Source organism: Haemaphysalis longicornis, unplaced genomic scaffold (genome assembly GCF_048455015.1).
Source record: "Haemaphysalis longicornis isolate Haplotype H1 unplaced genomic scaffold, Haemaphysalis longicornis Haplotype H1 scaffold_1, whole genome shotgun sequence".
Taxonomy (NCBI): Eukaryota; Metazoa; Arthropoda; class Arachnida; order Ixodida; family Ixodidae; genus Haemaphysalis; species Haemaphysalis longicornis.
Genome location: NW_027526203.1, coordinates 314,677,028 through 314,692,111, shown reverse-complemented (window position 1 = coordinate 314,692,111; position 15,084 = coordinate 314,677,028). Strand labels below are relative to the sequence as shown.

At 48.6% G+C, this 15,084-nt stretch overlaps 1 protein-coding gene across 12 annotated transcripts in view; it reads left to right on the top strand.

Annotated features, from left to right (window-relative positions):
- Positions 1-15,084, top strand: part of LOC144150613 (uncharacterized) — an 88,602-nt gene that overhangs the window by 60,328 nt on the left and 13,190 nt on the right. For 11 of the 12 annotated variants that reach the window (XM_077682173.1, XM_077682172.1, XM_077682167.1 and 8 more), the window contains 4 exons: positions 3,635-3,764; positions 10,504-11,701; positions 14,061-14,176; positions 14,520-14,900. In XM_077682173.1, coding sequence (XP_077538299.1) covers positions 3,635-3,764; positions 10,504-11,701; positions 14,061-14,176; positions 14,520-14,900 — 1,825 coding nt within the window. The remainder of the gene's footprint in view (positions 1-3,634; positions 3,765-10,503; positions 11,702-14,060; positions 14,177-14,519; positions 14,901-15,084) is intronic. The other variant, XM_077682168.1, reaches the window with a different exon arrangement.

Below are 15,084 nucleotides of genomic sequence, written 5' to 3'. Positions count from 1 at the left end.
ATCAGCTCTTTTCTTGCGGGAGCGTCCTTGCTTGCGCCTCCTGCGGCATTTCTGCGGTCGTTGGAGCTGCCTTCACGGCCAGGGCCGACGCCATGTTGCCACCTCTTACCGCGCCGCACACTATGCACTATGCCAGTTGTATCCGCGCTGGTGTCGCCACGCCTGTGGCATGCACTGCACGTTTTCGCGAGAAGAAATCTCTCCAAGCGGTTCACGCTTTAGAATGTTGTGCAGTTAAGCCCCCGCTCATTCCCTTTTCGAACAAGTGAGTCGTGCAAAGCCGAAGATTTCCACCACCAGTACGCTGCGCTGATAAGCAGCCGCCTTCGGAATCGTGAATACAAGGTGGGGTAAAAAAAAAAATCCCGCTGACGTTCTTATCACGTCCCGCAGCATCTGTTCATAGACGCTGAAAACACAGCCATAATCCTCAAAACACCAACACAACGGAACTAAAGCCGCGCTCGCCGTTTGTAAGACTGCGCTTGAAATAGACCCTGCAGCAGTGGCTGATATGAAAGAAAAAAAACGAAATAAAGACCCTGTCTTTGTTTTTAAGTGCTGTGCGTTTGAGTGCTGATAAATATAGGAGGACTTGAGAGATAGGTTGCGACGTGGTTGGAGTCGCGCATGTTTTGGTTATGGTGCAGTACCGCTTATAGTGCGGATTTTTGCAGCTCCCGTGACATACGTTATAAGCGGTCTACACTGTACTTATTTGTAGAAAAGATGTTATAGTCGGTCAGCTTTATAGTTAAAACCTGTGGTCACCGACCAAAGGTTTATTAAAAGCGTAAAAAGAGATGTTTCGGGCCTCCGTACGGAAGCCGAAACGGCTCTTTTTACGTTTTTAACTATGAACCTTTTACCTGACTAGACAAGATTTTGTCAAACCTTAGAATACAGTCAGCTTTGTGTGCTTCACACGAAACTGGCACACATTTTTTTAACCCTTTGAGGGTCGATTTTTGTTATTGCTGATTCAAATTCTTTGGATGAATCTATTTCGAGAAAGAATTATTGTAAATTTTTTAGGGTGACCATAAAGTGACAAAAAAATCGTTTGTGTTGTTGCATACGTGTGGTTTATTCATGAGTAACACAAGAAATATTCTAAATAAAAACGAGAGAGTAACAAACCGGCATCTTTTGAGTGAATCAAAATCAGATAGACATCAGTTTCGCGGGCGCAAAAAGCGGAGAGCGCTTGGAGGACGATACCAAAACCAGCCGCTGCGCGCGCGCGGCCGGATGCGCGAGCGATTGACGGCGCATCGCTTCTATAAAATACAAAAAAAAAAGGAGAAAAGAGCCTCATCAGTTTCGCAGGTGCCCTTGATCTGTGGCAGGCGCAAGAAGCGAGAGGCACCCAGTGGGCAATACCCAGCACGCCCCCTCGTTACCGGATGCGCAAGCGATAGCCGGCATGCCGCTGAAGTAAATCATAAAAAAAAAAGGAAAAGAAGAGCCATCGGCGCAACAAAATAATTTGACGTATTTCTGCAGTGTGGCAGCACATGCCAAGAAAGAGGAGTTGGCGAAAAAGGCACACTTTTTAAACATACAAGCGATGACGTACATATACGTTAATGACTATTTTGAAGGTGTTTGCGGAGGACGTATATGTACGTCCGTGACCCTGAAAGGGTTAAAGAGCACCTAGGGGCTCCACATCGCCGAGCGAAATGCCCTTGGCGAAAACAGTCCCTGAGGGACTGTATCACACGTTGGGCCTGCTGCAAAGGCACTACCTTAGTGGGCTGCTCAACCGCGTTGTCAGAGTCGTTACTGTCACCGCTGTCTGTGCCATGCATCCGTGCAATGATCACCTCTTCAGTGAGGCACTCTGACGTTTAACATCGGCCCTGACGTCCCTTCCACGGAAAACGGAGGCAGTTGAAGAGGTGTACACATGACACAACAGGCGAATGTGCAAGTGAGCGGCGCGAGCATGCGAGTGGGCGCGGGGACAAGCCCAACGCAGTGGCGCCAGGAGGGGGGTTCGGAAGGAAAACTGCTCTCCTTCTTTTGCTTCCTTGTGAGCGGTGCAGTCAACTTGTTTTCTGAGGGGTGGAAGGGATGCGCGGCTGCACAGCATACAGCATGCAGCCGTGCGGGGCGCCGACATAGCGTGCTTCCAGCGCGAAGAGCCGGTGGCAGCTCACGTTTTTGGTGCCCGCTGTAACCAGATTCAATCGTTATGTCCGATAACGTGGCACTGGAGCATCGTAATAAGCGGTTTATTTTGCCATAAAACGCATACAAAAGTGGACGGTGCCATATTTGTTCATCGTTATATCCGATATATTGTTATAAATGGTATCGTTGTAAGTGGACTCGACTGTATTTTTATCACCTCACAGTTCGCACACAAACTTGCGCTCACATTAAGAAAACTTTTTGTGGCCCACTGACACATTTGCTGTAAAAATATAATACTCTAGGACATTACCCAGGAGTTTGGGTGACTTCGGAGTGAGCCTGCAAATGTTTTGTTTGCCCTCTCCCCCTTTTTGTCTGTTTCCAAAAAGCACAGTTTCTTGACATAACACAGGCTGTCTTGCCCCACTTTTTGCTAATGTAATAAGAAAGTGAGACTGGAGGCACAAAGCATGCTGTAAAATACATTTTTAGAAATGGAGTATGGGCTTCAGATCAAGATAGCTGCTTAACTTTTTTCTTTCCAAAGATAGTGGTTTTGTTTGTTTATGAATTTGTTGATCACTTTTGGTTTCTTGATTTTTGCATTACTAGGATGTGTTAGCTTCATCCAACTGTGGGGCTGCCAACATGACTTCACATATGTATCACGGAGAAGGCGGCACATTGAACGAGCTCATATTTGATGCTAGTAGGCTTGAGTGTAAGCCGTGCATGCACAGGCATGTTGAATGTACTGCTACTACGCTCCGTTAAACTAATACCTGTGCTGCACGGCCGTTTCAAAGGCCTCCCGAGGGCCTTTAAACAAATTGTCTATCGAGTGCCCCATTGTAAATGCATAGGGTGAACTTTTGAGTGAGCACGCAAGTGTCAATTTAAAGCTGCCGTGTAGCAAAGGCGAAAACACACGGCTGGATCTAGGAGCTGTTTTCTCGTGTACCTTTGCACTGGGATGTACAATCGGGAGCAAATGAAACGCGAACACGAAAATATGAACCAGGACACGCAAAATTGGAAAATACTGTTCGCTAAGACCCAATAATTGTGCCCATATTTTTGTGTTCGCGTTGCATTTGCTCATGGCTGTACATATCCTGGTTGCTTCCTCAAACTCATTCACTCAGCATCAAGTTTACTTTCTTCCCACTTTGTAGCTTTTAATCCATTCAAAATTTCATGCCCCCCCCCCCCCCTTTCCTTCTCCCTCATAAGAAAGGAAAAAATAAAGTGGGGAACAATGCCTGTTCCAGCAAAGCTATGGTAGGTTTAAAGCCAATATGAAATAAATGAACGGGGCTAAAAGCCCTAGTCATTTTTTCTGAGAGAAGCCAATTCCCAGGGTAAAAAAAATTCTACCCTTTCTTGTTTTTTTTACTTCTTTGCTTACTTTCTACCAATTTAGTACCTAAAGAATCTTATTGATCGCTGTGGTCAGTCCCAGTGTTGCTCACAGTCTCGTCTTTGGTCTCAGGATGCACCGGAACCCCAACTGGCCAGTTTGGTGGAGACCCATGCACAGGCACTGAAAAAGCTCGAGTTTCGTCTCATGGAAATGTCTATCAAGAACGAGGTCCTGCAGGAGATCCTGACAGAACGTATCGGTGTGTTTCTCTGCTGTTTGTGCTGCTGCTTTTAAGCATGGGTTTCAAAGTATAGGTGATTGCTCTGTTTTCGAGAGCTTCCAGTCAACTCAGCTGCGAGGAAGAAAATGGCAGCATTGGTTAGCCACATTATGGAGTTTAACCATTTTGACCATTTGTGAATTGTGCACTTGGATTGCCAGTTTCGATTATCCTTGATCTGCTTCGACAGCTTTCGAAGTGGTCTGCTGCGACAGTGTTCTGAAGCCTGAGTTGTTGCTTCAGAACGCTCAAAAGTCGAAAGCAAAGCGAGGGTGGACAGTGGTCTCGAGTGGTATGGTGGCGCCATCTAGGAGGACTGACAGCAAACAAGGCATTTCGTCGTTCGCTGTAGCCCTTTTCCGATACTTACGTTCGCTTCAGTACTTTCTCTGGATACATCATCGGAGATGTCACAAAACACATGATTCATCGGAAGAATCAAAATTATGGCTTAAATTGTTTAATTTATCAGTGAATAAAGCATTGTTTGGTGCAGAACAAGCACTTGGGGCGCTATGAAACACCACATCTTTCGAATAAAACCAACTTGTACAGTCAGAACTTGATCTAATGAAACCCGATCTAATGAATTTCCCGATCTAACGAACAAATTCAGATTCCCCTGCAGGTGCCTATACAGCTCAATGCTTTTGTGAACTCGAGCTAATTAAATAGATTCAACGCAACTCCCTATTTAATGAAGTAGTTCGAGTTCCGCAAGCCCTCAACATGAGCAAGAAGTTGCGCCCAGTTCCTGGGAACAGCTTAGTCGGCTTAACAAAGTGGCAGCAGATTTGAGCTTCCACGACTATCCGAATGCCGACGCAGACGTACGTAGATGTCGACACAACGGCAGTTTTGAACGATGACGAAATCGTACAGTTAGTTTCTGACACAAGAGGTGTCGTCAGAGGATGCTGACGACCCAGAAACGGCTAAAGCTTTTGTGCCCGCTACAGGCCAGGTGATAGACGCTACTGACTTGCTCAGGGGCTTTGCTGGGACTCACGAAGGAACAGAGGACGCATTGAATGCTATTCGAAAGGTCTACAAGAAGTCTGTCCACTTAATGCTAACAAAGCGCACGCGGGCCAAGGTCACAGGCTTTTTTTTGCCAGGAAATAAATTTGTTGCCCCAGAACCCCTGGCATTTTATTATTGTTTTCACTGCAGACTTTTAGCGCATCGCTAAATTATTGGCAGGCGAGCGCTGCGTCCGTTGCAATTACGATGTCGTGGTAGCTGCTGGGATGCGCCTCCTGTTGGACTTCGAATTTATGGAATCAACTGCTTGTAAAATGGCAGTCACGATTTTACTAAGTTCTCGATTTAGCGAAATAATTTGCGGTTCCTGATGACTTCACTATATCGTGTTTTAAAGGAGTACTGACACGAAATTTTTATGTTACGTTTTTTTTGCTGCTATGCGTGCCTACCAGCCCACTAATCATAGAATGGCAGATTAGACGGTCGAGCGCAGCGTAAACATTAATTTACGCCGTCATTTATTCGTGCCAGTTTCGGTTTCGACAAAAAAACGCCGAGCGGCCGCCATTACAGCATGTATCACATCGCGTCACCATTCTTGCCGTATCGCTGCCTCTCTGGAAGCGCGCGCGAGCGAGCACACGCACGCACCCAGACCGGCCGAGGTCGTCGCCGTCCCCACAGGCCCGGGCAGCATGACGTCAGTCCCAAAACCATGACGTGTACACACGCCCGAGCAGCGCGCGCCAACCACAGCCAGCGCGTCGGCTTCGTCACGGGAGCCCCGACGTCGGCAGTTTGGGGCACGTAGCAGATGATGTCACGTCGGCCCGCTCTGGGCTTTCTCGTGCGGGCGAAGATTAAAATGGATTTTAAATATGTTTCGCTGAACGGTTGCTGTTGAAACTTGCTGGGAGATATCTCCTGATAAAAAGGAAGCGTTTTACATAGTTATCTCAGCTTTGAAATTTCGTGTCAGTACTCCTTTAACTGTATATTGTCTGCATGGCTCCTTTAAGGACTGTGATAAAATCTTTTTCACCGGCAAGATTTATGTGGAAACTGTTCCATCTGGTGGTTCCTTTTCGCACTTTAGAACTTTGTAATCGAAGTTTTCATCACTCGATCAAGAGTTCATTATTTTATCTCAGCTAAACCAAATGCACAGATAGGAGGAGAAAGTTCATATACCACTTCTGAATTATTATTATTGTGCCCCCATAAGGCAAAAAAAAAAAGGCATGAGCAGAGGATGACGCCAAAATTTCATGTCAAATTTCAAATAGAAAGTGCTTTGGCATCACGTGCACTGCCAGATTCTACGTCAACTGAGCATTTTATAAGCATTCGCAAATCCAGCATCAACCACGCAAGTTCGCCGACAATGCCGAAATGCAGGAGGCATTCAATGCTAGCGAACAACAAAATGCTTGTGCATTCAAGCCAGATAAGCAGACTTGGGCGCTCTGAGAAATTTTCTCGTTGCTGGAAAATGCAACATTTCTCATTTTAATTCTTGATTCAAGTTACACGACACATGCTGTATATAAGACGGCTAGCAGCAAAAATAAGGGAATATCAGTAGAATGAACGTGGCAGTCAACTGGCCATCAGAAGTGCTGTTTACATTTTACCCCTCCTATTAGGTGACAGTACTGCACAGACTTGAGGGAGAGACTTCTTGCACTTGATTTCACCCCCACTACAGTGATTCTGGCTTGCCAGGGAGCAGTAGTGGTTCGGCTGCTTGGGTGAAAATCAAGTCAGTCTCTTACCACTCTGAGCAGTCTGCCTTGATCTTTACCCAACCGACCAAACTGCTACTGCTCACTGACTAGCTAAGGTCACTGTAGGGAGGGTGAAATCAAGCGCAGAAAAAGCTCTCCTGCTCAATTCCACTCAGTGCCCTTTGGCTGCTCTATCGGTTGGCTCACTTTGTGTTCTCTTTCACACCCCGAAAAAGTAAGAAGGCAGTGGGAGAGAGAAACGCCAGGCTTTGGTTACCGTATTAGCGCGATTCTAAGCACCCCCTTTTTTTCCTCGATTGCAGTGCCCAAAGTGAGGGGAGTGCTTAGATTCGAAAAACCTAAATCCCCCTGCCACTGTTTTTTACGGCCGTATCTCAACGGGACGAGCAGAAGGAATAATTTTTTATTTGGCAAGCATTAAAAAGAAAATAGGTACAGACAAGTGAACCCACCGCTGACATCTGATACTTAGTCACCCTCACTACCATTTGAGTCCGCTGTGCCGCTTGGGCCGCTGCTCTGTTTCCCCCAGCTAGTTCTCTACTGTTCCGTTGAAGTGTTTTAATTGAAAACTCCATAAATCACTTGACCACAATGCCAACTGGGGGCCGCTTCTATGCATCTGAAATCCACCTTGCGGTCGTTGCTTAAAAAGGGGGTGCTTAGATTCGCAAGCAAACTTTTTTCCAATTTTTTTCCCCAAAACTATGCGAGGGTGCTTAGAATCGGGGGGTGCTTAGAATTGCAGAAATATGGTATATATAAACAAATAAAGTAGTGTTGGCTAGCAAAAGCCAAGAAGAGCTATGATGGGGGTGATGTTTCAGTTTAAGAAATGATTCTGTCATTAGGGTCTCTTAAAGGGCTAGTGAAGAGCTTTTCAAAAAAAATTTGTTGGGGACATTACATTATGGTTTTCTTGGCGCTGAATTCGAAAAACATGTTTATTTTATGTGTAAATACACCCAAACCATCTCTTTTCGTCAAAACAAACGACCCGTGCCCGCGGGCGCGGTGAGAGCCCTGGCTGCCTTTCTCGATTGGCTGGCGGCAGGTGACACCATATTCGGAAGTGCTGGCGCTGTGGTGACCGCTCGGCCTGAAGATCTCATTCTGTTCCCATTCAGATAAGGGCCAGAAGGTCCTCTGGGGAATGGAGGGCTCACACAATGTTTCCTTAGAATAGGAGAGCCTGAGGGAAGTATAAACAGAACAGGTTCGTTGTGGCGAGCTTTAGGAAGGGGTCCTCCCCCGACGACTCATGGCCGACTTGTTTCTTGGGTGCAAGGAAGTTGTGCAGATATTGGTTCGCCGCTTTCACTACCAGCGCTAGTCACAATTCCTAGCACAATTTTTCAACCCACCATCATCCCCATCCTCGAATGTGGAACTTTGTTTTTACATTTGGACAGGCGGCAACAAGTTCTGTGCAGCAGCCTGCGATGCGCACAGGCAGCGTGGCCGCCGCCGGTCGCCGCGTCGCGCAGAGGTGCTAGTGCCGGGTCGCTGCTCAGCCGGTCGGCGGAACGTGGCATTGCTGCACATACGCATGTTTTAGAATAGGGGAGTCGAACGTTGGCCGCCCCCCAAAAGGTAGAGGAACCCAAGCGCAGCACGCTGGTCTCCGACAAGCTTTAGAACGCCTTCCCCAACAGCTCCAGCCAGCTCAGGTTGCACGGATCGCCGCTGATGTTGGGAACTTTAGGCTTAGCACCAAGGGAGATAGTTGGTCGCTGCTATCTCTACAATTGTGAATGACTATCCTTAACACAGTTTTTCACCACACTATCATCCCCTTTCTCGTATGTGGAACCTTATTCCTACGTTGATAGTCATTCTAGCGATCGGTGCTGTGCTCATTCTTGCGCGCAGGTAATGCCATCCATCGGCCTCTCGCCGCATCTCGTGTGTGTTCAGACAGGTTCGTTTGCTGCCGTTGACGAGCCTCTGCGACCGGTTGGCGCTCCGCATCGCGATACAAATTCGATCACCTCTTTCGAAATTACCTTGAGTGACAATCCCTAGCACAATTTTGCACCACACTATCATCCTCTCTCGCACGTTTACCTTGCTTTTCGCGACGGCCTTGATTCTGGACGGCAGCGAAGAGCGGTCACTGCCGCAGCATGCGTGATGCGAGCCGTTTCGTGCGCCGTACGGGCATGCACGACCAGCGAGTGTGCGGAGCGCTTCCGCGCGCTGAAAACGCTTCATGCTTTCAGCTTGCTTGATTTCTTCTTAAAATCTAGCTATTCAGCTAAGCTGTTGTCAAGCCAACAACGTTGATCGGGAAAACGAGCAAGTTCGGGAAGCCCAGAGCGCTGTGGTCCCACAAATTCTCTAATTCCCTTATAATAATGGATCAGGAACTTGGGGTACCTCCGTATTTGTTTGAGCCCGTCGCTTTGTGTATGAAGCACAGAGCACCCAAAGACACGGCCGGCCCCGTGACTACTCGAGAAGGCAATGTAGTAGCCACGGGCGCTCGGGTAAGAAATCTCTGGTGTCTAGGAGTCGCTTTAGGGAATCACACAGTAGCATTATGGTTAAAAATAGATGCGGAAGCAACTCTACACAATAAAGATTAATAAACTGCAGATTACATGCCTGTTTAATTCGGAACTTCGGCCAGAAAACTGGGACACAGCGAAGCGGCGGCGCACGTCGCTGGCCGTCTTCCGAATATGACACTACTTTCGGTCGTTGCCTCTCGGTTTCTCGCTCTTCCGGCGATGCGGCAGGGAGCAGTGGGCACCCCGCCAACTTTAACGACGAATACCGCTGTCCCCAAGCTAAAAATGACAAAAAAAAACTTTACAGGCATAAACTGACCAATGTAATAATTGTAAAAAGTAGTTTTGCCCGGTTTTAACCCTTTGAGGGTTTTTGCCGTACGTGTACTGCGGCGGTTTTCCGTCCCGCAAGGTCTTGCCGTACAGGTACGATTTCGAGCATCCGTTTGAAATTTCGCGCCATATTAACGATGCATGCTCCCTGTAAGGTGCTGCCACCTCCTGGGACTTACAAGAAGTGTTTGAAATTTGATTGTGCTGCCTTCTTGCGGTGAAAAGAACTCTCTGGCTTCGGCGCGTTACGGCGTCTGTACGTGTCAACGCGTTTCGTGGTTTCAGTTTCGCCACGTGATCGCATCGGAGGCGCGCGAACTTGATCGGCGCTCGCTATCAGGGGCGGTAAAAGTTGATTTCAATCTATATTGGCGCTGCTCTTATCTTGTTTATTACCCACGCTCACTAGGTATTCTTGCCCTCCTTGCTTGGAACTGAAGTAACCTACTCGGAGTCTCCGTTGCGGATGCGGCGGAAGTTGATTTCTATCTATATTGGCGCTGCTATTAGCTTGTTTATCACCGGCGCGCACGAGTTATTCTCGCTCTCCTCGTTTACTGAGTTGCCTTCGAGTTTTTCAGATGCACGGCAAAGCGGCGATATGGCCCAACGAACTGCCCGTTCTGATGACGCCGACCGCGATGACTCTTCTGACTCTGAGTTTGCTCCTTTTACCGAGTCTGAATCGGAAGACAGTCTTTCTTTGGAAAAAGACAGCTCATTTTCGGACACGCGCTTTATGCGTGCAGACTGTGATAAGGCACTGCGCGTAGACCCGTGTTTCAAGGAATACCACACTCTGAAATACTATTGAACATTTTTCAGTTCTAAGTGATGCTGACCCCAAAATACTGTTCCTGATAATTTTTACCATTTAATCTAGACTTTAGACATTTTGTACATTCCAAATCCGCAATAAACTAATTTGACCACCAGGGAAAGTTTTTTTCAAAAAAATTTGACCCTCAAAGGGTTAAAAGCGCTTCAGTAGCCCTTTAACAAAAGGATGTTGTCTTACAGGACAAGTAGAAAAATAAATGCCATTCTCACTTTGAACCACTCTGTCTCTGTGTGCAGTTGTGGCGAACGCTGCGATATTAGGCCATGACACTTGTGCTTTGTGATGTCTTGTTGCAGCAGAATCGGGGCTGGAGCAGTGCCAGAAGGAGCTCGAGTGCAAGGAAAGGCGTGAGGAGATCCTCAAGCGGGCTATGGTGCACAAGCAGAAGGCCAAGTTGCAGCTGGAGAAGGAGCTGGAGGAGTGCCAGAAGGAGCTGCAGTCGCTGCAGGAGGCGCACAGTGTCCTCGAGGAGGACTACAAAGCAGCCATGCGGTCCTCCGAGCCTGTGCCCAAGTCGCGCCAGCCGTCCTTGGAGAAGAGCTCTGCCGAGCCGCGGGACGAGAGTGTGGCCCAAGAGGTGGCCAGGCTGAGCAAGGAGGTGTCCGGCCTGTCGGAGGAGAAGGGGACGCTGCTGCAGAGGCTGGAGGCGCTGCAGCGGGAGCATGAAGTGCTGCTCGAGTCATCCAGCAACAAGATTTCCGAGCTGGTCACCAAGCTGGGTCCATTGTCGACGCAGAACAAGAACCAGCAGGAGGAGATCCGGAGCCTGATGGAGGTGGGCGACTGCCTGTCGCGCGAGAAGCTGAGGCTGCAGCATGATCTTGACGCTGCATTTGCCAAGCTGGACGGGCTGCAAGTGGAGAACCAAGACTTGAGGGACAGTGTGCTGTCTCTACGGAAGCAGGAAGGCCTGCTGCGAGAGAGCATAGAGAAGGCCATGGATGAGTTGCAGGCCACCAAAAAGATTTCCCACGAATACAAAGAGAGCGAGCGGCTCGTAAGGTTGGAGAAGGAGCAGCTCTCATCACGTCTGGAGGCCCTCGAATGTGAGAAGCAGTCGCTCTACGAGGAGAAGCAAAGGCTCATTCTGGAAGTGAGTGCAGGAGAAGATGCAGTTGAACGTGTAAGCAACAAGCTTGTGAGTTGTGAGGCAGAGTGCTCCAAATTGAGAGCCCAAAGGAGCTCATTGGAGACAGAGTTGCAGGCTTCCAGCGATAAGCTTGAGGAGTCGGACCGTGTAGCCAAGGGGCTAAAGGAGGAACTTAATGCTACCAAGCTGAAGCTTGAGAACATGAACTCCCGCTGCAGCTTACTGGAGCAGGAACTCGACTCCTCGAAAGAAGAGCAGCGGGTGCTGGTGCGGAAGAACAGCGAGCTGCAGAGGACCCTCGAGGCAGTCGGTAGGGAAGCGCAGCAGAGCAAGACCTTTGCCAGGATGAGCCTGGACAAACGGCAAATGATGGCAGTCATGGAACTAGAGGATCAAAACAAAAAGTACGTGCTTCCTGCTTGTGTATTTAGGGAATCTTAGCTAGCACCTCTTGTGATTTCTGTGCCCCATTGGTGTCATTGCTGCATTTCACTGCCATGCAGTGTCACATGTAAATTTGTACATGCTGTCTATATCATCCACCTCTACACAGGTGTCGCGTGGTGCTAGTACGTGGTCAGCATTCCTGTTGACCAGTGCAGTGAAACCTCGATATAATGAGGTCATCTGCACTTTACTTTGTTACATTGAAATTTTGTTCAACTGAAATACTTAGCAAGCACAAACAATACCAATTTATGTGGCAGTTGGAAGCACTCATTCGTAAAAGCTTTGATAGTAATCCATGTCATCTTCCTTTTTCTTTTAATTTCTTTTTTGTATGACTGACAGCCATTAGGGAGGAGATTTTAAAGTGGTGCCCGCAGCGGCGCCAACGAGAAACTGAATAGAGGGGAAACAAAGCAGACAACACAGGCTTTTTCACATGGCCAAAGAGGGTACTTTATATTTATGGAGAGCGATATTTAGCCATTTATCCAATTCTAGGGAGCACTTTTGAGTATATGTTGATCTAAAAGAGCTACTCCAACTGTACACATTTCCCGAGAAAATTTCACTAGCTGTTTTACAGCATTTTGTCCGAACTAAAACCCCACTTACCTGACATTCAGCCGTCCCTCTACGAGAGCAGCTGCACTCAGTCATTCTTACCATGGCTATGAGAATCCGTACAACTGCTGCACGAGAAAAGTTACTAAAACGAGAAACAGAGGAGTGAAGTCTCCAACGTTGTTTAGTTCTCAGCGTTTGAATTAAATTCCAGTTTGGTAAGAAACTGCATTCGCGTTGGTGCACTGGTTCCCCGACAGGGGCAGAACTTGATCTCCCACACTGAACTTAGTCCCACCCAGTAGACGCTTAAGGCGGCAGAGTTATAATACCTTCACAGGCTTTGGCAGACTATATACGCGCAAATACGCGCGACACTGACCTGGTTATATACGCATGAAAAGCTTCTCCAAGTTCGCTAATCGCGCGCGGCTGTAGGAGCCGCCGAACTGCCCTAACGGCTGCCTGCGCTTTCTTCGCGTGCTGTCGTTCAGGAGAGGGAAACAAAAAGAGCAGTGACTTTTCGCATTTTTGTGTGTCAGTGTTGATTCCGACAATCCAATAAGCGCAGAGTGCTGGGGGAAAAAAGGAGGGGGGGGGGGGGGTGGAGACGGCGGCCAGCTTCCCCCTCCGTATCGTTCCATGCCTCAACGCAGTGATGTGATAGCTGCGCCAATTGCGCCTAACTGCGCCGAGAGGCAAATCCTGCTACATCCTGCTACAATGACTCTGATTTCAAGCAATCTCCACCAATCTTGCGCTGAAGCTTCATTTCGCCGGGCTTCCTCGATGTGGCGTGCTCTTTACGCCACGAGCGTTGAAGAGGATGGAATCTTAAAGTGTTTTCTGCTCGCGAAAACGCACCGCGCACGCCACAGGCGCGCTGACGCTGCCGCGGAACACCCGTGACCCTCGCGCTACGCACAGCGTGGCCGGCGGCGGCAACATGGCGGCGGATTCGGCCACCAAGTAGTGTGGGGATCTCGAGCGACTGCTTCTAAGTGCTCTCTAAAATGCTGCTCAAGGCACGCACGAAGATGCTTGTGCGGTAAAGGAGCTGATAATGTGGGCGAAAACAGTACTATAAAACATCATCTGCGCCACTAGTGAAAGCGCCCATGCAATATCTGCCGGTCTTGGTGCTACATGCTGTGCCAAATGATCCTTTTTGGGGTAAACTGCGCTGGAGTTGCACCAGTATTGCACTTGAAAATGGCGAAAATACGCTTAGAAATGGGTTCTCCCAACAAGCCTAATAAAAATGAAACATACAGATTTTCAAATAAATTGAAGGAATATATGCATTGTGATATTCAATATTCGTCGCTCCATGCTACTGCCGACACGGTAAAGTTTTTTCTTTACGCACCATGCATAATGTACGTTGCAGATGTACTTGCACACTGTACCCTTCTCATCACGTTGCCATGTAGCAGTGTACAAGCAGAGTAATGCAAAAATTCGGATATGATTTTCATGATATGCAAATTTGTAATAATTGTGGATCTGAATGATTTTCTGCCCACTCTTGGCGAGTTTCCTGCCCGCATTTACTTGGGTTGCTCCCACTATTCATAGATAATCTGCTCCTGCCTAAGAAAAGCCTAGGAATTAGGGGGGACAAATCTGTACAAGGCAGTCATTTCTGGGAAGAATGATGCCTTTCTCATTTCCCTCTTCGGACGCGAGATAGATGCTATCCGATGCGTGATCCATTTTATTAGAACACGAATTGCTTCTTTGCCATTACAGCTTGCAGGGCACAGTGGTAGACCTCAAGCTCAAGCTGGAGAAAGTATCATACGAAAACAAATCTTTGAGGTCTGAGCTACGAGTAAAGGAACAAATCCAAGCTGAAAACAGTCCTGGTAAGACTGGCCATCTTATTCATCTTTCATTGTGCTTACATTGTGTCACGTGTGCGTGGCTTTTGATACAGAGTTGGGCTTTCAGGCTTGTGTGCATGCGAGATAAAGCTAAGCTGATGCCCGCTTGGCAGTAGCTCAAGAAGAGTCATGAATTTTCGTGCTTGCCAGAATGAGGCATTCAGTGCAGAAAAAATGCTATGGCTGTTGTTTGCCATACATGTCAGTTGCCTAAATCTTCACGAGCCCGCGCGTTCGGTTATGTTGGCAAGTGTGTGTGCCTGCTTCATGCATTGAGCACTACTTCAGGCTCATGACGGCCGTCTTCCCCCCTTCCCCGGTACAGCATCTGCACGCACAGCAGAGTCTTCGGCCCAGTTTTTCACTGCCAACAGTGGCTGCGCGACTGCCTGGCAGACACCCCTCCAGCCTGGTCGGCATTCGGGCCCCCGGTCACAGCACACGTCCCCCGACCTGGGCATTGACTCGGACCCCACCACCGACCGTGACGGGGGCGCTGGCGTCGGGTCGATGGAGGGCTTTGAGGAGCACTGGCAGCACCGCATGGGGCCCAACTGGAGCATCTCGTCGGTGCAGTCGGCCCCCGACGCCATTGGGGGAAGCTGCCCGCGCTGCCAGCAGGGCAGCTCTGCCGCCTTGGTCAAGCACAGGGCCAATGCCACCTACGCCGGGGAGCAACCGGACTGGCCCAGCAGCGCCCAGTCACGTGAGTGCCCTTCGCACTCACTGGGCCACTGGGGAGCAGCGCTGACGGGCCTTTTCAACTGCCAATTGTGGCTGTGGCTAACGGGTTGTGCTGTCACAAAACTTGCTCCAGGTTGCAGTTTTGGTGATGGCTCACGTTTTCAGTGCAAATGAAATACAAAGGGAAACTGTGCTTTGGACACGGG